At 39.0% G+C, this 23462-nt stretch overlaps 1 protein-coding gene across 1 annotated transcript; it reads left to right on the forward strand.

Moving 5' to 3' along the window:
- Nucleotides 1–3766: 3766 nt before the first annotated feature.
- atf3 (activating transcription factor 3) lies at nt 3767–21632 on the forward strand. The gene is made up of 4 exons (XM_052012132.1): nt 3767–3908; nt 18638–18876; nt 19039–19146; nt 20824–21632. Exons 2-4 carry the CDS (start codon nt 18649–18651, stop codon nt 21019–21021), a joined length of 534 nt encoding a protein of 177 aa, XP_051868092.1. The 5' UTR covers nt 3767–3908; nt 18638–18648; the 3' UTR covers nt 21022–21632.
- Nucleotides 21633–23462: the final 1830 nt, after the last annotated feature.

Consider the following 23462-nt stretch of genomic DNA (forward strand, 5'->3'; position numbering starts at 1 on the left):
TAACTCTGATAATGCTAAGTAAGGGTCATGCAAATTCTACAGCAAAATATGGAAAACCTGAATACTGCAATTTAGGTAAATCAGAATCAAAACCATAGTTTTATCTTGTTATACAGTGTATCAGCCATCTGTTCCGTTCACCTTTGGAATTTAAGATTAAGGCAAAGTGAATGAGTTGGATGTCTCTGTTATATGCATCCTATAATGATTCATATTAAATTAATTGTGAATATCTCCTATCTAGTATGATTGGAAATCCAATAATACAAGGATGTATTCTATAGTGTGGTTTAGGATGACCGTTTTTATTTTCTCCAAAAATAATAAAATTGTGTGGAATTGTCAAACTGCTCATTCAGGTGTGTCAATTAGCTTCCTACTCAGAGTGAGATTAAGAAAAAGAAAACAAGGTTCTAATATTTCCTATAAAATTACAGTTTTCCACCAGTAATTACATCACTTTGAACAGAGTTTTAGGGGAATGGGTGGAAATCAAGTTTTATAAGTCATCTAATTTTTAGTCTCTGTTGACAAAGTATATAATCAAGGATGGTATAAAATTAGTCTTGAACCCAATCCTATCTGTGATTATTTCAAAGAAAATATTCATGCTTTTACCGAATTGATTTGAAAATCTATAGTAGCTAAAATGAATCCTTAAGGAGATTGATTCTCATAACATGAAACTATCTAATTTAATGTAGAAGATGCATCAATATTTTTCTTGGCAAATTTATTTTTGTATAGTGAAAATGATAAGGTGCCTTATTTAGGTAACATCACCAAAGGTTCCCTTGAATGACAACAATTTTCCAAAATTATTATGCATTTGTTTCATAATGAACCTGAACTCAGACCTCGGACAATTTGTACAATCCTAGGAAATATCTACAGTAGCTATTTTTGGATCGAGAGACCACCCAATATTATTTAGAATGACTTGGCTGTAATTTATATCTTGCTTTAACACACCCTCAGTCCATGACATAAAATTATTCTATAATTATCAATGTATTGAATTTCCATTCTAGGTAATTTGAAACTTTAGTGAATTTTTTGTTCATGTGACTAGCCTGCATACAAAGGATATTTTGGAAAACCATACTTTTATCTATTCTACATATAAACTGAAGGAAACTCGCCAGGGTAGTTTCATTAGATTCTAACACTGAATTGCCAACATATTGGCTACTGAATAATCTATGTCTTACCTAATCACAAGTGCATATTGGGAAGATAAAGTAATTTAGGTATTAATGAAAAAGTATTATCATAAAATAAGTTTTAGAGAGATTTTTGAAGGCAACGAGAGAATGGGAAAAAGGTTTGGTGCAATTTTTAGGACAGTAATACTATGGCTGGAATTGAAAGGAAGGAGACTAGGAGAAATCAGAATTTGAGGAATGATTGGGTACTATATTTATTCTTGGAGAACGTTACTCAAGTGGAATATGGTGTGACCGTGGCTAAAACTGGGCTAAGACTATAATAATGTATGTGCTTTACCTTATCTAGAAGAGCCTTCAGCCACTGATCTTTGGATTTCTGAAGGTTATGAGTGAAGAGTTATTTGTATTATTTGTGTTGTGCAATCTTCCAGTTTATCATTCAATAAAACGCTTACTGCCTTTATGGTATTGTTTAGTTTTTAGTCCGCCTCAGGTGTCAAAGTTCGCCTCAGGTATGTGTCAAGGGATTTCTATAGCTAGATGGTATAGTGACATTTCATTTAATGCCTACGTGATATACATCACGCTGGCGTCTCCTCAGTTCAGCAGCTCCAAACTACTTAGGTATTGTTGTTTGTCCTAATTACAAAACCAACCTACTGAACTTCTGTACTATATATTCAACCATTGTTCCCTGTATCGATTAGCCGAGAAGTCAACGTTTCTTCATTACTGGACACAAACAAAAACGTTTGTTTCCAGAGGTACGTACTTTGAAACAAACATTGAACAACAAACATTTAAACATTCATTTCATAGAGACACATATGAGAAAAGAGCAACATTTCACTGAAAAGACCTCCAATCAAATGTCTGTTCAGTTCATATGCCTATGTGAACTAAAATAAAACCTCTATTTATAACCTACGCTGTTAATAAAGTCAAAATACACCAGGAAATTTTAAACTCTAAGCATTATGGCCATGCCGATTAGAAATACCAATTGGAAGTGCCATAGCCAATGTAGTGAAGTCACTAAAACTCAGTAATGTCGTTAAAATTCTGCAAATCACTAACCAACCAAGCCAGAACTGACGTACAATGGATCCGAAAGGTGAAAGTTTCGAGTTTCTTTTCCCTTTTTAAAACATCTCTTACGCAGCTCCAAGACGTCAATTACCAGTTTTGCCGTATTCGGGAATTTCAATGTACAGCATCACATCATATGGTTCACATCGGTACAATTCAACGTTATCCAACTTGGTCCAAGTATCGAAGCAGCTAAATCGGTGGTCAACTTTTGTTGTCCCACCTAGGCAGAGAATGTAGAAGAACTGAGTCCTCGTTAAGTCTATCAAGAGTTGGTGAATTTATTGTGGGACACAAATCTACCCGCTGAATAAATGCACTAATAGAGGGCAGTGATTGAGAGGATAACACCGCGAAGCAAATTCCGATATTCGTAGTCATCGAAAACATGTCAATTCACTGATCGCATAATGCATTACTGGCCACTGTATGCCAATTACTATTAGTCATTTGACATTTATAAATGCTTTTCGTGTTTAAAATTTATGAATAAGGATTGAAGAGATTCAAATCTGCTTAAAGTCCATGATACGCGGTGAGTCTACTCTTACCTGGCGCTTCCTTGAAGCACCTAAAATCGTATTTCTGTTTCCCGGTGTTCAATGGGATAGTAAATTTCAGCAAGCTGTTCCACTTGAGTAAGAATTATTTCAACTTGCATAGTTGAAACAAACAAATAAATTTTGAGGATGATGTTAATCCTTTGATCAATGGCAGATCAGCGAGATATGTTACAATGTCACCAAGATTCGAAGCCATCTGATTATTGGGTATAGCAAATTTGAAAGACTGACGTTTTATTAACAATGCCAGAAGCTTAAAATACACGGAATATTGATTTCCAGGGGCGAAGCCCTCAAAAGGTTCTTCTACACTTTCGGTAAGAGTTCGTTACTTCTAAAGAACAAACATCACAGTTGAATGTGTGTGGCCTGACTTAAAACCGGAGACATAATTTTGGATTTTGTTTGTCTAAATTTGCCACTTTTCCAATGGAAGAGTACAAGTAGCGTGACCCGCGATACAGGTTTCTACAGTGGATCGATTTGCCCATCTAAAACACAATGACTAGTAATAATTATTTATAATCCTATGTATACTTTTTGCGAAAAAAAGTATCCATTTCAAAAGAAAACCTGCACCGTCAGCACCAATATACTATCACTTGTGTTTCTCAGAAAGTGATACATATTTTCGAAAACAATAATGTTGTCCTGAAGAGGACTTGTCTATTTTAGACAAACAGCTTAAACATCGAAGTTGGGGTCCTTTCTCATCAGATGCCTGCTGCCTACGGTCATTTCGTTGTTCGGAGCCACATTTGCTCATTCCTATACCATCCCCGGGTTGAATCAAACTGATATGGTCCTGTTATGGTACGCGGAGCTCAGTTCCCTCCGAGCGGGGCCGGTTGCATCATCAGATGGAAAGCTTCCCCGCTCTATAAATAGAATGACGTCAGTTGCCTAGGCTTGTAAATACCAAAGCTCAGACTCACTATATAAGGGCAGTGATGCAACCTCGAACGGTGTTCCGCAACTTTTTCGGAAACTGCACAGGTTGTGCGGCGGAGCGCAGAGAAAGCGCCGCCGGTCTCAGAGTGAAACAGCAGCAGCGTCTGCCCGTGTGCGGAGCCGATCAACACCAGAGGTAGGTCCGCCCGGGGAGCCCGCTTTCTGTGTTTCTGCTTGGAGACGTTGTTAGGGGCCACTCTACTTCCCCGTTGGGGGGGGGGGGGGTTGTTTCGTTCGGTGCCTAATCCCAAAGAGGGGAGCGGTGACACCCAACCGTCCTGGGATCTCTACCCTGTCCCGGGACCGGAGGATCATTCATCCCGTCCCGGAGCCGGCTTCCTGCCCGGGTTCTCCAACCGCTGCGGGGCTGTTGAACACCCAGGGCTCCGGGACAAGGAAGAGGGGAGCTGTGAATATTCCTGCTCCCCGCCTGAATCGCTACAATGGTTTCTTATTTTGCCTGTAGAGTTTATTGAATGAGCGTGATCATGGCGACTCTTCGCCAACACTTCACCGAACCCCGACCGCCTTCATTCACCTCCGCCCCATTACTAACGCCACCGTTTAGTCAGAGTCGAGGAGTGTCTGCGATCGGGCAACCCCTCCGCCCCGGCCCCGTACAGAGGTAACCAGCAGCCCAGATCTGCTTAGTCAGAGCACCGAGAAGCGGCGTCACTGTCAGATGACACGGTGGAGTTTCCTGTAAAAAGGGCCGAAGTTTTCCAATCTCCGCCTTGCTGCCAAGTTGAGAAGTTGCAGTACCGCCGTTTACACGCATGATGGAAACACTGAGGATGTTAGATCTGACGTTGTGTGAGGGCGGTAGACGCGCGCAGCATCATGTCCCACTGATGATTATGTGCTATTTCTTGCCTGAGTAGTTTTGACTGTGCCCTTTGCCTATCAAAGCCAGTGGCATTAAACTTCAGAGTGGAGTTTGTTAAAAGGAAAACTTGTTCATCTTTGACTCCGACTCTAGCAAATAGTGCCTGTACGGCCAGACATACAGGAGGAGCTTTATCAAGAGGGTTCCAAACAAGGCAGGCTTCAAGAGAATCTATTTGCCTCCTGGAAAGATATTCAGTCCCCTCCTGAAAGATTATTTTCAACTAATGTAGTGGAACATCCTCCTGATTTGAAACAACTACTAAATATATTCCTCTTACGTGGATATATTGTCCCCATGTGTAACTCCTATCTATGGTTAGCTGTGTTATCTGTGAACACTTTTCACCATTTGGAGTTGTTTCCTCTGGATCAGTTGTAATTTTTCAAACTTTCAGCAAACCTCAGATTAGCATTGAAAATTTGCAATGGTGAGAACAGGTGTGAAAATAAAATAAAAGCACATTACATGCTGGAAATCTGAAACAAAAGATATCTTTATTGATCACATGTACATCAAAACACAGTGAAATACATCTTCTGCGTAGAGTGTTCTGGGGGCAACCCGCAAGTGTTGTGACTGTTCCAGCGCCAACATAGCATGCCCGCAACTTCCCAACCCATACGTCTTTGGAATGTGGGAGGAAACCAGAGAACCTGGAGGAAACCCACGGGGAGCATGTACAAACTCCTTACAGACAGCGGCAGGAATTGAACCCAGGTCGCTGGTGCTGTAACAGCGTTACGCTAACAGCTACACTACCGTGCTGAAAAAGTTAGCAAATCAGGCAGCATCCATGGAAAGGAAAATGGGGTTGGGGGTGAAGAACTGACACCTCTCATATGAGCATGTAGTCATATGAGCATGTGCTCCCCAGGTCAGAGTCAAAGATGAACAAGTTTTTATGAGACCATGTGTTCGTGCAGTGAAAGATTTAACAAATAAAACGTGTTGTTGCTCTTTAAAGAGCAAATTTTAAGGGAAAATCTTTCTAAAGATAGGAATTCAAATATGAATAGCTTAAGTGATTAATTTATTTTTTGTGAAGATGCAATCTTGGTGGGAAAAGGATGTTTTGCTTTGAAGTGTAAGTGGGCTAGAATGTAAAAGAACCATTCCTTTTGGTTAAGAAACAGAATATTCCAGTGTTCTAGCTCCAGAGTCTCGTTTCCTATGAATCAGACATCAATATTTTAAAATCGAGATTTTGAGGTTATGTCCTGTTATTTTAGTCAAGGGGCAGACAGCTTTCATTCTGTCAACAGCAATAACAGGATGAACGACTGGTGCATTCTGTGTACTTCATAAGGCAAAAAAAACTTGCCTCATGCCCAGATCCGCAATATTTTCCTGTGTAGTGAGATAAAACACTAAAAGCAATGACAGTGGATCACTTTTCCATTGCGGTATTTTATGTGTATATTATTGCCATATGCATTTATAAATATGTAATCATGCACAGTACTGTAATGGAAATGTAACAGTGCAAAATACTTCAATACCTCAATTGAATTGCATAATGCTTAAATTTTGTATCATTTTGCACTTAATTACTTAACGTGGGCTTCTGCTTTCTATCTGGTACTTTGCTTTCCCGAAAAGTTCAAATCGTAGGGCCTTCTTATTAGCAGTACGCAACCAGGGGTAATTCTTAATTTTTGACTATTTTCATGTCAAATCATGCCAGTTGCGAAATTCAGCCTGGCACTTACTTTATGAAATGAAAACAAAGTGCTGAACATCCTCAGCAGGTCAGCCAGCATTTGTTCAGAGAGAGTGCATGTTTCAGATTGCTGAACCTTCATCAAAATTGGAAAAGGCAGGAAACATGCATATTACAGGTTGCTGAGAGGTCATTGGAATGGAGAGAACAGAGGGAATGTCTGTGATAGGGTGAAGAGAGAGAGTTCAGATGAAGGGATGCAGGGCCTTCAACCTGAAATATAGTTGTTTTGGGAGTGCTTGTTGCAGCACACTCCTGGGCAACACAATCAGATCCACAGCACTGACGCAGGAGACCTGCAGTTAAGTAAAGTACTTGGCTAAATTGCTGGGGGAGGCAGTGAGGGGTCCTATCCCCATCAATTTACTGCCTGCTCCTCTTTCCAATCTGTTAACTCCTCTTTCTCCTGAATGTACAACTAGTAACCTGATCACCAACTCAATATTTGGTTCCTGAACAATCATTCCCCACTGCAGCCCATCTTCTCACAAAATGCTACAAATCTCATTCCTTCTCCTACACTAAATGCCATCCTGCTTCCCTCCACTCCCCACCTCAACTGCTCTTCAACTTTGGTCTTTTCCTGTACCCATCTCCATCAATTTTCTGAGGTCCAGGATTGCCACTAATGAATGAAACCTTGGAAAATCAGGACAAGGCAGGACTTTGTGTATGACAATTGCAATGCTGCTTTGTTCCACTGCATCTGCACCATTCCAGTGCACCATTGGGGTGCATTAGAATTTCTGGACTTGGATTTTACACCTGTTAGATATCACATCATTCCAAAGTTTGCAATTCTGGATGTAGCAACTAGTGGTTGTAAAAAATTGTAGTTTCAGTAACACACGTTAAGAGTGGTAAACAATTTTTGTTATGAGACTAAATGATGAGTTTCATTTATTAAAATATTATTGACACCAACTTTGCACTGAAAATAACATGAATTAAAATACTATCAAAGTCTTCCCAAGCAATATTTTGATATGTATGGCATCCCTTTATTATAGTATTTCTTCTTAGTTAATTGGTATGTGTTGAGAGTGAACAGGCTAAATAATGAAACAATTGTATTGGCTGGGCTAGGAATTGTCATTACCTTAGATGCTACCATGCAATTGTAATTGCAGAATAATTGTAGCACATTTTGGAGAGAGTTTAATTGACAGAGTCTGACATAATTAATGTAACTCTCTTTTGCAGATACCCGAACAGAAAATCAATAAGGAATTCATTTTAGTTTGATCTCCACCATAGGTCTACTTGTGTCTATAAAAACTGTATAGTTGGTTGTTGTAATGCAGCTTTGATTATTAAACTTAGAGTAGGGCTCATATCAAAATTTTTTCAGGCAGGGTTAATCTTGGTTAGTCATTGTTAAAGGTGAAAATTACAAGTGCCTGTCTTCTACCTAGCTGATTGCTCTAGAGAGAAAATTCCACAATATGTAGTCATAACCATGTTAGAAGTAAAAATGAGAGGAAAAATCCAATTTACTGAATCACTGAGTAGCACTGAAGTTGAAAGTGAAGGATGAACATTTTGAACATTTAAGATAACTGGTTATGGTGCCTTGATGATTCTTAATGATTCTCAGTTGGTGAATCACGAAGCCTCCTGCATATCTGCCAAACATATCCTCTACATTAAAGTTTATGTTGAACTTTTAAGTTTAAAACTTCACCCTTGCTGCTGAAGTTTAATCCTCTACCTGACTGAAGCATTAGCAACAAGCTTTTATACTTCAGATTTCTAGTATATTTTTATTTTAATGCCATTAGCTAATATACTCTATAGAAATTGCATTTCTTCTCTTATTTTTTTTCTTGTTAAACATACACAAATACAACACCTTTTTGGAAAGAGTTGAAAGATCCACTAATACATCCACTTGAGGTGCTATGGACTACGAACTGGGAGTTGGGATTGACCTGAAGTCCACTATAGGACACAATGGGTGAATGACCTCCCCCTCTGTAAATTTCAATGAAATGTGGAATTCTTCTTCAAATGGAATTGACAACTTTTAAATTGGTAGTTGATATTACTTTGAAAGCAAAGGCATTAAAGGATATTGGATGTTGGTGTGAGGTAAAATGTGTATTTAGAGTTGGGTGAAAGATCATCAAGATCTCTTGAAATGGCAGAGGAACAAAAAAGCCCACACCTTTTCCTGTGTTCTAAAATTAATCCACTGTGCCTTTTTGACTCTCATTTTGAAGAAATCTGCTCTTTGCTCAGGGGAAGAACTCATGATGATGATATCTCCTGCATATCTGCCAAATGTATCCTGTACATTAAAGTTCATGTTGAACTTATAAGTTTAAAACTTCACCCTTACTACTGAAGTCTATTCCTATAACTAATGGAGAAGCATTAGCAACAAATTTTTATTCCAATCTGCCCTCAGTGCCAAAATGATGTTGTATTTGTCCTCATCTTCTCAATTTGGGGCAGGGAAGTTTTTAACAGTGACAACACCCTGACAACTGTAAGTTTCCTAATGCAGCTTGTCTGAGTATGAATATGAACAATGTGAACGCATTCAATTTCTGGCCACACATGATAAACTGCAGCTACAATATAAGGAGTGTTGTAGAGAGAAACAATAGGTTACAGCAGAGAAATAGGCCATTCAGTCTAATGTAGTTTTTTTCCCCATCTATTTCTTCTTGCTTTTATTCCTTTATCCCTTTAGTACTTGATGAATTTGGATGCAGCTACGCTGTGAGGTAGACATTCCCATTCTTATGAGTGTAAAGAAGTTTCTCCTGAAGTTCTTTTTTGATTTGTTTTTACATGATTTATTGTGTATTTTATGGCCTGTGGTTTTGGACTGCCCACACAGAATCACCTTGTTCACTGTTACCATGGTGGAACAATCGGGTCACCTCTGCCTTCCTATTCTCAAAAAAAGCCTGCCTCTTTGAATCTTCCTGAAAGTTGTGGAGTCTGTTATTATCCTGGAGAATCTTTATTTCACATCATGTAGTGTGGCAAAATCAATGTTTTGTGTGCATCACCTGATTACCACAGCTGACCTAACCTCAGCTACTTACTGTGTTTAGAAATTTGATTTGGCCTTTATCTGGTGTGTAAAATGTGTCTTGTACATTGTGCTAATGCCTAATCAGAAGCCATCAAAAGAAATTGCAAAGTTAGGACATCCTTGCTTTAAGAAATTGTTGTTATGGTTCTCTCCCTATTTAGGGACGGTCTTGGAATGATACCTGCACATTTCCTGACAGCTTGTAGTGGTCATTGCTGCGTATCATTCAGGAGCTGACTGCTGGGAAGCAGGTTGGCACTGTTAAAATGCATTCTCCATAGCAGCCAATTTCTCAAGTGGGCTGGACATCAATAGGAAATGGGCACAAACACTTAGAAATAATTTTGCAGGTTTTTAATCTCTAACTTCCATCTGTAATTTCTATCTGAAAAACAGGTACAAATGACCCTATTTGTACTAGGCAACCTTAACATACCCAAGAATCATAAACGTTGTTAGTATGCACCAGGAAAATTAACAAATCATTGCCAACTGACCCTTAATGTTTTTTAATGGACTGAAAGATTTATTTTGTTCTTGGAATTTGTAAAGCTGTTGAATTCTCATTTAGTACAAGCATTAAACATGCTACTCGAACAAGGGACATTCCATTTGAACTTGAGGGAAATGGAATTTACTAAGTTTTCCAGGAAGAAAATTATTCATCAGAGGTTACTTCAGACTATTTGTATTTAACAAGCACATTAGTCATCAAGGGTTATCTGGCCACATTTCAAGAAGAGGCTTTGTTCCTTGCACACATGCCCTGATTGTCCTCAATTTTCCATTTTAGAAGCATTGTTTTCAATATTAATAGAACCATTTAACAGGAAACTTGTGACACAAATCCATGACTTGATGATAAAATTTGCATCAATGATTGTCTGGTTGTACTACTTTCATTTTGGTGTATTTTTAAAAGAAAGAAAAACTGCATGGGAGATTTTTACCTCATCCCATTTCATTCTCTGCTTATTGCAATTAAAAACTTGTCCAGACATATCAACAAAATCTTGTCTGCCAACCTTTGTGCAAGGATAATCATTTCTTTTAAATATTAATGCTAAAGCATTATCCTTGTCAGAAATTGCATTTCAACATCCCAACCCAAAATAATTCTCATAGGGCACTGAATTCTTCAAATGTAATGTGAAAGCATTTCAAACCTTTTTATTCCTGCCAAATACGGGCACAGAAAATGGGGATAGTCTGTAGGTGTATAGTGAATGTTTGGAGTTATGGGGTTATGATTTGATTGTTATACATCCTCTAAACTGATCCCCTCCCCCCCAAAACAATTTAACCTTAAATTTATTTATTAAATCTTTTTGGGATGAATCACATGACCCAAAGGTGCATCAATGGCAGATGGGACTTTAAAGGCCTGACAGTCAGAATTTCTTGCAGAAACTAAGGTCACTGGGTTTCTAGTTGCAATACCATCTGGACCAGGAGGTGCTTCCAGATGCTGTAGGAGCTGGACCAATCTGAGGCTGTTCTCAGACACTGGCTTCTTGCTGCTGAGTAACCTGGCCGGTAGGATAAATCTAACTGTGAAATAACCTCAACAGACCAAATAACCTCAACAGACCAAATATTGCTACAGATGTGGACCTCTACAGATGCAGCTTCCATTTGTGATAGTGGCTTCCTTATGGATGGGAGCCAATAGGCTGATTGCTTTTTAAAAAAAATGCTCCCCTGGCTGATGGCACTGACCGATACCAATCAGAGTATTGAGTTCTGCTTTTGCTGCCTTCCTCTCTGAGCACCAATGTGGGTAATCTTTATAAGATTAGGGTAGAATCTTACTGGAAAATAGTCAATGCATTCTTGCTGGCTAAATATTCCATTGATTTTCAATGTCTTAATCTTGGAATTCACAGAACTTAACAATACTCACTACTTTCAAAAGCATTTAACCTGGAAGGAATTGTACAGAAGTATTTAGCTTCCTGCAAAGCTCTGTTATTAAAATAACACAAGCCCCTGGACAAAGGGTAATATTTAAACCTGGTCTTCGAGCACTTTCTGCTTCATCACATGTCCATATTTGATCCAGATATGGACATGTGATGTTTAACATTGGTATCAGCATCTTTGATACTTTGCTTTTTCAATTTGGAGTGTTAAAATAAGCCTTGTATATTTTTGTGCAGTTACTGTGTGCAGAGGTCCAATGTCATTATTAAAAGCAAATAATCATGATTATTCTACTGAGATTTGGAAGGTTTTATAGAGCCTTTGATACCCAGACTATTTCACTAGCTTAATGGAACTGATTAAGAGCAGGTCTATTGTAGTGGGATGCTATTTTATTTAATGTCATCCTGCAAAAGTAAGGGCAAATAGAGCCTACAATGAGGGTTAATGTAATGTTGCCATCAAAATTCTAGCTAAAACACTAAGTTTTGCATGCTATGTAGCTGTCAATTACCTTAGAAAGGAGTTGACCACTTTCCCACAGCAAATGAAGTGGAAGGTATTTTTAATGAAAGGGGAAAAACTTCAAACTAGATTTAGCAAGTGCTTTTACTGTGCTTCCTTAATGAAGGCTGAGCAGAAGCTGTATCATCAGAAAGGTTTTTCAAATTTGCGTGCTAAGTTATCATGGGTTTTGGTCCAAGAGATAAATTTAAACCATGTAATGTTGTCTTGCCATGTAATTTAAACCAATGTAATGTTTAATAAACATTTTTTATGGTGTTTCAGCTTTTAAATTGTTATACATCTGTTGAAAAACCCTTATCAGAGTTATATTATGCTGTAAGGAATATTTCAGTCTGTCATGGTTAATTTTTCTGTTGATCTTGGTTCTAATGCCACGTGCAATAGGTGCCAGCAGTAGTATTAAGGGATGGCTGTTAATTTCTCACCCATTGACTGCCGGGCACAGTGTGCATGATTGTCACCTACCTGTTAGATCTTGCCTGGTGATGCAAGACTTTTAGCTGTTGCCTCTTTGCTGTGTCAATGTTTAGGAACAAACCAAATATCACTATTTCACAAATTGATTCTTCCAGTAAGCTTGCGTAGTGTATTTTCTAGAAAATGTCACTGGAATGGTTTATCCTTTTATTTGCACAACTGCTGAAGATTGCACTGTCTTTTATCACTCTTTGCTTTTAAAGAAATTTGTTAAATTGATTGGGGTAAATTCAGTCAGTAACAAAGATGTGATTACAATAGCTACCTGTTACTGTATACACATCTATTTATAGAACTGGCTTTTTTAGGGTGATGGAAAAGTGTCTCTCAAAGAGGAATGACATTTTGAATTTTCATGATGACAAATTGCTAAATGCCAAGGAGGGTGAAAATTGAGTCTATTTTCTGTCTAATATGTTGGCAAATGAATCTTTAAAGTTGTGGATGTCAACAGCAGAAGTTCTCTGATCTCAAATTTAACCATGTCACAGACTAAGATTGGAAATGCATTCACTAGGAACAGGTAGATGCGATTCAAACCCTTGGAATATTTTCCAGTGGAACCGGAGATCAAGGTTGCTCCATGACTCTAATTTATTATGCAGTCTACATTTCCCAGATTCCTTTAATACCATGAATTAACAAAAATCTATAAATTGAACTAATATCAATTGCCATTTGTATAAGTGTTCCAAATTTCTACCATTCTCTGAAATGATTCCTAACTTCAGTCTTAACTCCCTAATTTATGGACTCTTGAAGCTGACAACCTCTCCAATCTCTGTCCATGGCCAATGGATGTGTTTTGTAATCCTATTGGGATTATTAAAACAAAAACAACTTCCTTGCCCTTGCTTCAGGAGAGGCTTCAGTAAACCTTTGTAATCACTTCATTCATTTATCATAAGCCACGATGCAAAGATGCTTTAAGAAGTGCATTCCCAATTTCTAGACATCTGACCCACCAAATATTCCATCCAGAGAGTAGGTTACCTGCCAGTCAGCCAGTTCAATGAGAATTATGAGGAGCAGGAGCTTGCCTCCCGGCTACACTAAAGCTGATCACCACCTATTCCCACTACTAACTTTGACCCTCCCAGTTGCCACCTCTGTCCTTTCCAGTGACATTTATAAGTGCATAATCATGCAAATCCTGGCACCAAGCCAAAAGTTGATTGGAAAATATCTTGCATTTTCTTCCAGCTCACTCATTCTGATTTTAATATTTTTGTAACAATTCATCTCTGCTCCTGACAACTGATATGACAAATCATAAAGATATCGTCCTGATCACCTGTTTTTGGTATTGATTTTTTCCTCTTTGATTGGTGAGAGATTTAGAAGTTTAAGGTGTAGAAGGGGACCTATGTCCTCCCAGGCCAAAAAGGAGATATCTAATCCTACTTCTCAGCTTTTAGAATCAAAGAATCATACAGCATGGAACAGACCATTCAGTTCAACTCATTCATGCCAACCTGTATTAATCCCATCTCCCAGGCTTCTGTACCCAAGCGATTCAAGTGTTCATCTAGATATTACTTAAATGACGTCAGCAACCCAACTTCAACCACTCGCGCTCTCCGGCAGTGCATTGCAGATAACATCCACTCTTTTAATCTGTAGTGTTGCAGACTATGGCATTTCAAGTGCTTATTCAGGTACCTTTTCAAATATAGGTTTCTAATTCTACTCTTCCAGGTGGTGAGTTCCAGATCTTTGCCATTCTTTGAGGGAGGAAAAATCCTCTAATCCTTCCACTAATTACCTCTTACCTCTGCTAAGAGAAATAGTTCCTTCCTATTCACCCTGACCAAACCTCATTTGTATACAGCTCAATATAAGGTTTTTTCTGCCTCCTTTTTTTGTACCAAAGAAAGTAATTTCCACCTAACTAATTTCTCTTCATAACTAACATTCTTCATCCCAGGTGGTTCTTATAAATCTTCTCTGCACTATATCCAGTGCTATTGCTTGCATTTTGATCACGTATTACAGTATGTATGTAGAAATCTTAATGTTGGTCTGATTAGCTTTTTGTATAATTCTAGCATGACTTCACTATTCTACATCCTGGCCAATAAAGGCATTGGGCCACAACTATCTTGGTTACCTGTCCTTTGTACCTCCAGAGATCTATGGAGATGTATTTTAAATATCCTTCTCTTCATCTACGCTGCTTAGCATTGCTATGAATATCACCTAATGATATTATGCAACTTGTATCATGTAATGTAATAAACAGTGAAATGAGACAGTTATTTCATCAAATCTTAAGTTTGCACTTATGGGAGGTGTTTTTTTTCTCTTTTATCTGATTTTTTAAAAAGGGTTATTTACAAAAAATGCTGAATGGACTATTCTGCTACTTTGAAGTAAGCAGTGAGAAAGTGTGCATTGGTTCCTAACAAATGAATTTTCCTTGTTTTTTTTTTCTCCTTTCTTCTTTCTATGTATTCATGCTTCTATTCCAAGGAATTACAATGAGGGCATAAACTTGGCATAAGGGAGATAGGATATATATTTGCATCATATTGATGTAATTGATTAAAGGTTAAAATTGTATTGGTGGTAGGAGTAGTTAAGAATGGAGGTGGAAATGCTATGTACAGAATGGAACCCTGAGTTCTGGCACAAAACATTCCTAGGTGCTTATGTAACAGTAATAAATAATTGATCACCGAGGTGATGACAGGGCTACATCCAGCAAATGTTCATGTTGAGCTGTCAACGAACAGCTGTCTTCTAATCTCTTGGCTATATTAGATTTTTATAAAACCACTTGTGGTGTGACATCACATCCCTTCATTGACAACTCCCTGTTGTTTGGATGTATACAACATTCTTCGAATTGTCCTTTGAAAGGTTTGCATGACGTCAATTCCAGTATAATTCTTGACTAGCAACATCTGCTGGAAAAGGATCTCATTCATTAGTGACTGAAGAATAACTTTACCCCCTGGCAGAATTGGTTGAAAGGCCTTCACAATTGAGTAAACTGCAGTGAAATGGAATAATTCTAATTGATCTTTCAGAAGCAGTTCAGATTCCATTTAAATATACTGAAAAGTTCTAAGGGTCCCTAGAAAGGTTAGCATGGGAAGGGAAGCTATGTGAAAATACTTCACACTGAAAATCATTTTAATTTTTTCATCCATCGTTACTCCAGTTTCATTGTTTGAATGCCATCCTGTTGTCTGAAGTTACTGTATCTAACAAACAGCTGAGGCATAGAAACTACCGTCTCCGTTCTGTGATTTCAGCCAGTAATGAAATCTGTTGTGCCAACAATTGCCTCAACAATCTGCACTATAAAATATACACAAAGGGTCAATGATCTTCAACTTTGAGGCTCACATATAAAAATGATTATTTTGAACAATAGAGCTGGAGAATAGTTTCCTAAACTAATCTCTGTAAGGTTTTTTTTATTAGTGCCTGATTGAAGGATAAATACATCAGAGAAAGAGACCTGTGTTCAGAAGATATTAAAATATGTAGGTAAATTTATTGGGAATATGAACTGAACCTTTACAGGACTATTTTCTGATGTATGTCAAGGTCGTCATGCTTACAAGAAGCATAAAACTGGAATCTGCCCATTTTAATAGATGAGAATTCATTGATTCCTGCCAGGTGCACATATCTAAACTGGGCCTTTGGATTTGAGTCTTGAGATACCATGGCAGACAGTCTGTACAGAAAAGCTGGTAAAAGTAGAAAAACACAATATGGTGAGGGTGGTTTGGTCATGGATCACTTCCGTCCTTTCTCCATCCTGCCTGTGAACAGAGTTTAGCAGTGGCAGGGGTGAAATTGTAAACCCCATCAAATGGATGTTTGAGCCTGTACCCCACAGTAGAACACATCACATGACATGATTACATCAACCTAAGTTCATTTAGGTCCTCACTTTGGTAGTTTCAGAAAGCTATTTCTTAAATTTAATGAAAATAGAATTGCAGCATGATGTGACCAGACTAGGCTGCAAGCTGTGTTTTGTTTTTGCAATTGTATCCATGGGACATGAGTGGGCCATTTCAACCCACCAATTTTAACATTAATCACTTGAATTATAAATCATACCTTAGGAACTTGTATTGTTGCAAAAACAAAATTAGCTGCCATGCATAACATCAACTAAATTACCTTGTGAATCTCTATCTGGGCATCAAACTGTGTAACATTAGAAAATTATGCCTGTTGGGCCAGGGTTTGGGTAGTAACAGCAGAGGTTTTAACCTCTTCAAACTAAATGGGTTAGAATTATTTCAGGATTTCAGCATTCCAGTGTATAATTAAAGATCAAATTATACACTGAGCCAATGTAATGAATTTCATTAGGTCTCTTTCCAGCCACTGGATGAAGACCTTGAAGTAGAGTGTTAGTACCCTGGGCAGGGAAGAGTCTGCCATTGCACCTCTTGATATGAACATGAAATTGGCTGCTCATGAAATTTTATTAGGCAGAGCTCTGTCAGTGATTATTGTTAACATTACTCTCTCTTCAGTCCTAGTCCCTTTCAAACCCATTGTTGCCTATCTCCTAAAAATCAGCCCCTCACCTCTGCAAGCTGCCTCACCATCTCCAAATGCCCTTTCTTTTAAAAGCTTTAAAATTGGTGTAGTCTCCTGGAAATGTTTGATTTCCTCCAATCAGGTTGCCTTCTCTGTCACTATACTGAAATGCCTCTTGGCAAAGTCACTTATCCTGTGATCTAACAATATAATCCTTCTCAACCTGTCTGCAGATCACACTATTCTCCTGTAAGCATTCGTCACCATCCATCATCTGGATGGGACTGCCCTAACTTGGCTCTAAGATTATCTGTTCAGTTACAACTATAGAATCAAGTGGGGTCTCTTCCTCTTCCATTACTTCTGTGGAACCCAAGGAGCTATCACTATATCTTATCTATGTGCTGCCTTTGACAATATCTGAAAACAGTTTGTTTCTTAACCTCTGTGTTTCTCTCGCTCTCTCCTATCTATTGCTCCACTAGTTCAAAATGTATGGCAGACATCTTCCTCTATATATTGGGAAGATCAAAACCATTGGCTTTGGCCCCATCATAAACGCTGAGCCCTGGACATGAATACTATATCTCCTTCTGGCAATTGTCTAAATTCAAACCATTTATAATCTTGTTGTCATTTTTAATTGAGCTTTGCAACACACACATAGCATCAATGAGACCACATATTTCTACCTCCGTAACATTATCTGATTCTACCCTATCTCAGCGTTTTTTTTACAGAAAGCCTCCTGCATGTCATTGTTACCTTCCAGATTTGACCATTTCATTAGATTCCTGAACATTTTCTTCTACTTTCCATAAACTTGTGCCATTCAAAACTCAGTGTCCTAATTTGTCCCTTTCCATTCACGGATCATGCTTGGTGACAAACATTGGCTCCTGGTTGAACAACAACTTAATGTTAAAATTGTCATCCTTGTATTCAAGTGTATGTCATCCTTGTATTCAAGTGTATGCCCTGGTTCCTTGCTTTCTCTGTAATTTCCATGTTTACAATCTTTCTGGACATCTGTTCTCTTCCAATTCTGTTCCATGAATCATCCCTGCAGTTTAATCATTCCATCACTGGTGGCCGTATCAAGGTTCTAACCTCTGGAATTTTCTTCCGAAGCAGCTCCACCTCTGCTTCTTTTAAGATGCTTCTTAAAAGCTACCAAGTTTATGGTTACCTGCCAAATTTATCCACATGTGATTTGGTCTCAAAATGTATTTGTAACACTTCTGTGATGCTCTGGTTTGTTTGGATGCTACATAAGAGCTCTCATTAGCCTGACCATTGAGGTTGTAAACTGATCCTGTTGCCACATGAATGGATCTGAGTGCCAGTGGGAGGAAAACAGACTGAGTGTCAACTTATCAAAATGTACCCTGGGAAGGCCAGTGCATTAAAGATGCCATAAAGCTGCCCATTATCATTCACATGGAACCAACTTTGTAAACTCCACATTGCTGTAATCTTTTTAAAAGACCTTTAGGGTGCTGCATTGTGGGGTGAAGTCCAAATCCATTGTGGGTTTTGCTTCCTCCCACCCCCAATCCAAGCAAAAATCATCAGGAGTTTTCCATTCTAACTGATTATTTGGACTGGATAGACATTGATCTACTTGTCCGCCAGCTACTTTGACTGATAAATAGCATATGACAGGCAGGCATGGGGTGTAACCAAAGAAAAGTGAGAAACAAACATTTGACACTTTAACTGAATTGTGCAAAATAATTTAATCTTGAATGTTCTTTTGAACAGACAAGACAAACATGCTTCAACACATTGGACAAGGATCTGCATCAGATGTCAGTACAGCAGCAGTTGTTCCATGTACCTCGCCCTCGATGTCTTTGGTATTTGATGAGTTTACGAATATTACACCTTTGGTCAAGGAAGAGCTGCGATTTGCCATTCAAAGCAAACGGATATCAAATGGAGCACCAGCCATGGAATTTGTAATAGGAACTGAGAGCTCAAATGAGGCAGTGGAAAGACGGGTATGTTAACAAAACATCTGTCTTGGAGTCCTAAAGTAATACTACAATGTGAGCAATGCTACAGACAAAATATGACCATTAACAAATTATCTTGTTTGATCTTTTGGCACTACATCCACTTGGCAACTATTAGAAAATTAATTTGGATATTCATTCTTGCAGTTGACACCACATGAAGATGAGAGGAGAAGAAGGAGAAGAGAAAGAAATAAAATAGCAGCTGCTAAGTGTCGAAATAAAAAGAAGGAAAGGACAGATACACTGCAGAAAGTAAGTCAATATCTTACTCAATAAGTATGTTTCATTTGCCCTGATGTATGAATGCTGTATGACTTTGATTTGGTGAAACTGGGCTTGTGTCACTGACATGACCATTGACTGTCTAAAAGAACTGTGCTTGAGTGAAAGTTTTATTTTCCAAAACAATAGTGCTATTTGATCAGACAGTACAATTGTGTGCCATGTTTGAGAGTGGGTAAAGCCTGAAAGTTGATCCTTAGTCACAGGTATTACTCCTCAAATAGATTAATGTTGTCTCATGCTAGCAGTCTTGTGACATCAGAAAGAATATGATGACCATTCAACATAGGATTCTGGTTTTAATTTGGTGAGGTGCTTTTGTGGAAATGTTGCAATTAAATAATTAGTTCCTTATGGATAAATCTTTGAGAGGTTAGGGGAAAATAAACTGGGAAATTCACTTTGGGATTTATAGGGATTGATTCCAGAGTATTGAGCTGGAGTGAATCTGAGTCGGAGAACTCACTATCTTCATCCCTTAGAGCTGTTGATGCCACTACTGTTAACTCTTGGTTCTGTTATTGCAGCTCTCAAGGAAGTGGCATCTTGATGTAAACTCGTAGTGAATAATCTAAAGCAAAACATCTGTAAGGCTGACTATTTACATGAAGCCTTGTTCCTCTTTTTGTAGGTGTCCAATTATTATGTGACCAATCATTTTCTAGTTATCACCTGCTTAAAAAGGCTTTTTTTAAACCAAGTTGATTCAGTACAAGCATGCTGCAAAGTTCATTTTCCATGTTTCAAGACCATATAGTTGATTAAAATTGCCATTTTGGGTTGAGTTATACTTCAGAGTACATAAAGTTTCTTGTACACAATAGGGTGTTCCACATCCACCACCATTTATTAATCAAGGCAATAACGTAGTCACAACAAATCGAAAGCACTGGCACAACCTTCAGCTGACCATTTTTGTTTGCAAATCTATGATGGTTGTACCATATGAATTGGTACTGGAACAACATGTTCAACAACAGTGCCTATTCCTCCTCTTTACTTACACGTCAGAAATAAACTTGTCATATGCATCTTTAGATAATGTAAAGAAAACTGCTCCAGCATTTCTGAAATGTAACAGGTTTGCCATTCCTCCGTCATGCCTCCCACCTACCAGCCCCAAAGAAGTTTATCAACCTGCTTTGAATGCTTCATATTCCTCTGTTTCATAATACTGCTTCAGGACAACCTATTAATATTTTATTTAAAGTTTGAAATGGGGCTTGGTGAGCTATAATTATGAAGACATCACTTTTTTTTTGTTTTGCTACTGTTTTAAAATACAGTTGCTACATTCCCTTCTCTAATCCTTTTGATACAATACCTGAGAGTTGATGCAACACAGTTTCTTTGAAAATAACCTTTAATTTTCAAGAGTCAATTACTACTGAACACAGCCAAAAAAATTGTTCAGGCTTTCCATTACTTTGGACACTGATGGACACATCACTTGCAAATGCCAACCACTGAATTTATATCATACTCATACAGCCCTTGATTACTGTTTTGTCAGTTGTATTCGTGTCTGTTTACCACTGTAGCTGTCTAAGTAAAGAATATCTTTTGATCATTTAAAGAGTATCTTTTTAAACAGTGTCTTTGTTCATTGACATAAAGAATCCTAACTCAGGAAAATCTTGTCTCTAGGAGTCTGAAAAACTGGAATCTTTGAACGCAGAACTGAAAGCACAAATAGAGGAACTCAAAACTGAGAAGCAGCAGCTGATTTACATGCTGAACCTGCACAGGCCTACGTGTATAGTCAGAGCTCAGAATGGGAGAACTCCAGAGGATGAGAGAAACCTTTTCATCCAACAGATCAAAGACGGAACACTACAGAATTAAACCATAAAGAAAATGGATCCTGGATCCAGAGGCTGTCTCCCAGCCAACACCAAGAACAGAAGTAGCTTAATGTTAGTACATTACTGACTTGCTAAGGAAGGACTGTTCAGTAGCCAGAAGAGCTTGCACTTTCATCGTAATGGATGTCATCTGTTTCACTAACTGTTGAACTTGGAAAAGCCCTGCATATAAACTGCATGCAACTGGGAGAAAAGAAAACACTTACTCTCTTGCCTTGATATTAGGCTGCACAATTATTTTTTTATTAGTGACGCAGGCGTCATGCCTTTATTGTCTTTCGTTGCTGTTGATGCCCAGTTCATGTACCAGCATGCCAGCCGTGTTTGTGGTATTGTTACTTTTGAGATGTGTGACTCTTATACCTTTGTAGCTTTTTACTCTGGTCTGAAGCACTTACACTCGTTCAGAAAGTTATTACGAGCGTGTTACATAAATTTCAGAAGGAAAAGTAATGTTACGAAAGAATCTAAGTGTGTATGTACAAGTACTAAAGAGTTTTAAATGGAGTGCTCTAATATTTTTTTCTACACTGTGATAGTTGAGGTTTGCATTTGATACATTTAATAATAAAATATTGTCATATCATTTAATTTGGTCGTGCTTCTATGCAAATTTCTTGATTTCAGTCATGAAGAAAGGAGACACTGTCGGGATATCTGAAAGCTCTGTACAGCCATTCAAATACTTTAGAAGTGTTGCAATAGATACACGCAACCATTTGTGGATGCCTGCTGCATGCCAATGGATGATGGGTAGGCAAGAGGATTACTGATGTTGATTGTGGGTCCACTACTTCCCAAGGCTGCAAATGGTACAAGACTGAACACATTGCCCTGCATGCTTCCCCTGTGTATCCCTGGGAACTGAAAGTAATACTACACCTTCAGCACCCAGAAGACTGTCAACTAATGCAGGGCCCCACTGTTTACCTTGCAGTAGTCATGATGCCTTTGATCTGTGCTAGTCCTCCATCCCACCATCAATCACACTGAGATTACAGACTGGTTACTTGATGACAAGTGATACATTCTCAACATGTGGCTCAGGATATGTCATGAGTTTTTGGAAAAAATGTTGATCTGTTTTCTTTGAGAACCGTGCTGTCACAGGGTGCTTTGTAGGCTGATTAACTTTGCTCACCAGAGGGCCCATCCCTTGCCACCACCAAGAGTGGAGGAAGTGCAGGAGGAGGAGGCAGGAGGACAACCTCTCCCACCAGCTGCCAGAAATCTCATAACACACGAGAGTGTGTTGATTGAACTGTCTGTAGCCCTGCCCATCATATTCCTGTAGAGTTAGCATCTGTGGGGCCATGTACAGCAAATTCAAGCAATGTCCCCTCTGAGCGATCTGGCAAAGGTGATATAATTCCAAGCAGTATGCTGTGTAACTTTGAGGGGACCTGCAGGTGGTGGTGGTCCCATGCACCTGGTGCCCTCCTTGACTATCAGTGTCATGGATTTAGGAAATGCTGTCAGAATACACTCGGCATTACCATTGCTGAGCCCCTTCAATGTCCTGGAGATTGCCATTGACCACAAACTCTACTGGACCAGTCAGGTAAATACCATGACCACAAGGCAGGTCAGAGGCTGTGTATCCAGAGCTGAATCACTGGCCACTTGATGCCCCAAAAAGTTTCGACCATCTACAAGGCACAATTCAGGACTGTGATGGAAAGGTCCCCACTTGTTTGGGTGAGTACAGGGCCAACTCTCAAGAAGCTCATGACGAAGCAGCATGCTTTATTGGTATTCCAGCCAAGGCTAACCCAACATCCTCTCCCAAACTTGCAACCTCAACCACTAACCTGGGCATGGGCAGCAGGCACACGAGAGTTTCACTACCTGCAGCTTCCCCTCAAAGTCACACAGCATCCTACCTTAGAAATACTTTGCCATTCCTTCATCATCATTGGATCTATATCCTAGAACACCCGACCCAACAGTACAGTAGGAGCACCATCATTCAAAGACTGCAGCATTTCAAGAAGTTGACTCACTACCCACTTCTTAAGGGCAAGTAGGAGTGGGCAAAAAAAATGCTGGCCTTTGAAAACTAAACCTGAAGGGTGCACTCTGCAGCCAAGGTGGGAATGAATGTTGAGGGCAGTGGATGAGCTGCCTTGGCATGGAGGAGGTTAAATTCCTTAGGTATTTCTGGAGCTGCACTTGTGTCAAGAGAAGAGCATTTGATTGGGCTCCTGAATTCTGGTTTGGTGGGTTCAAGGCAGCATGAGCTGTGGTAGTTCAGGAGGGTGCAATTGGCAGTTGAGGATGGGGGGCGGGGGGGGGGGGGGGGTGGATGCTGTTAACAATCTGGAGAACTGTCAGGTGCTGGGAATGGGTTTTGGGTCAGTTCAGATGGCAGGTCAGTGAGTTGGGATGGTTGATCAGGAGTTACAAGGGGTTGGAGGGGGC

Source organism: Pristis pectinata, chromosome 3 (genome assembly GCF_009764475.1).
Source record: "Pristis pectinata isolate sPriPec2 chromosome 3, sPriPec2.1.pri, whole genome shotgun sequence".
NCBI classification, from domain to species: domain Eukaryota; kingdom Metazoa; phylum Chordata; class Chondrichthyes; order Rhinopristiformes; family Pristidae; genus Pristis; species Pristis pectinata.

Excerpts from the sequence above, each read along its gene's own strand:
- atf3 (XM_052012132.1), top strand. The coding sequence starts at position 18,649 with ATGCTTCAACACATTGGACAAGGATCTGCATCAGATGTCAGTACAGCA. Across the intron at positions 18,877-19,038 it reads ATGAGGCAGTGGAAAGACGG|TTGACACCACATGAAGATGA; the intron begins GTATGTTAACAA and ends TCATTCTTGCAG. Across the intron at positions 19,147-20,823 it reads GGACAGATACACTGCAGAAA|GAGTCTGAAAAACTGGAATC; the intron begins GTAAGTCAATAT and ends TCTTGTCTCTAG.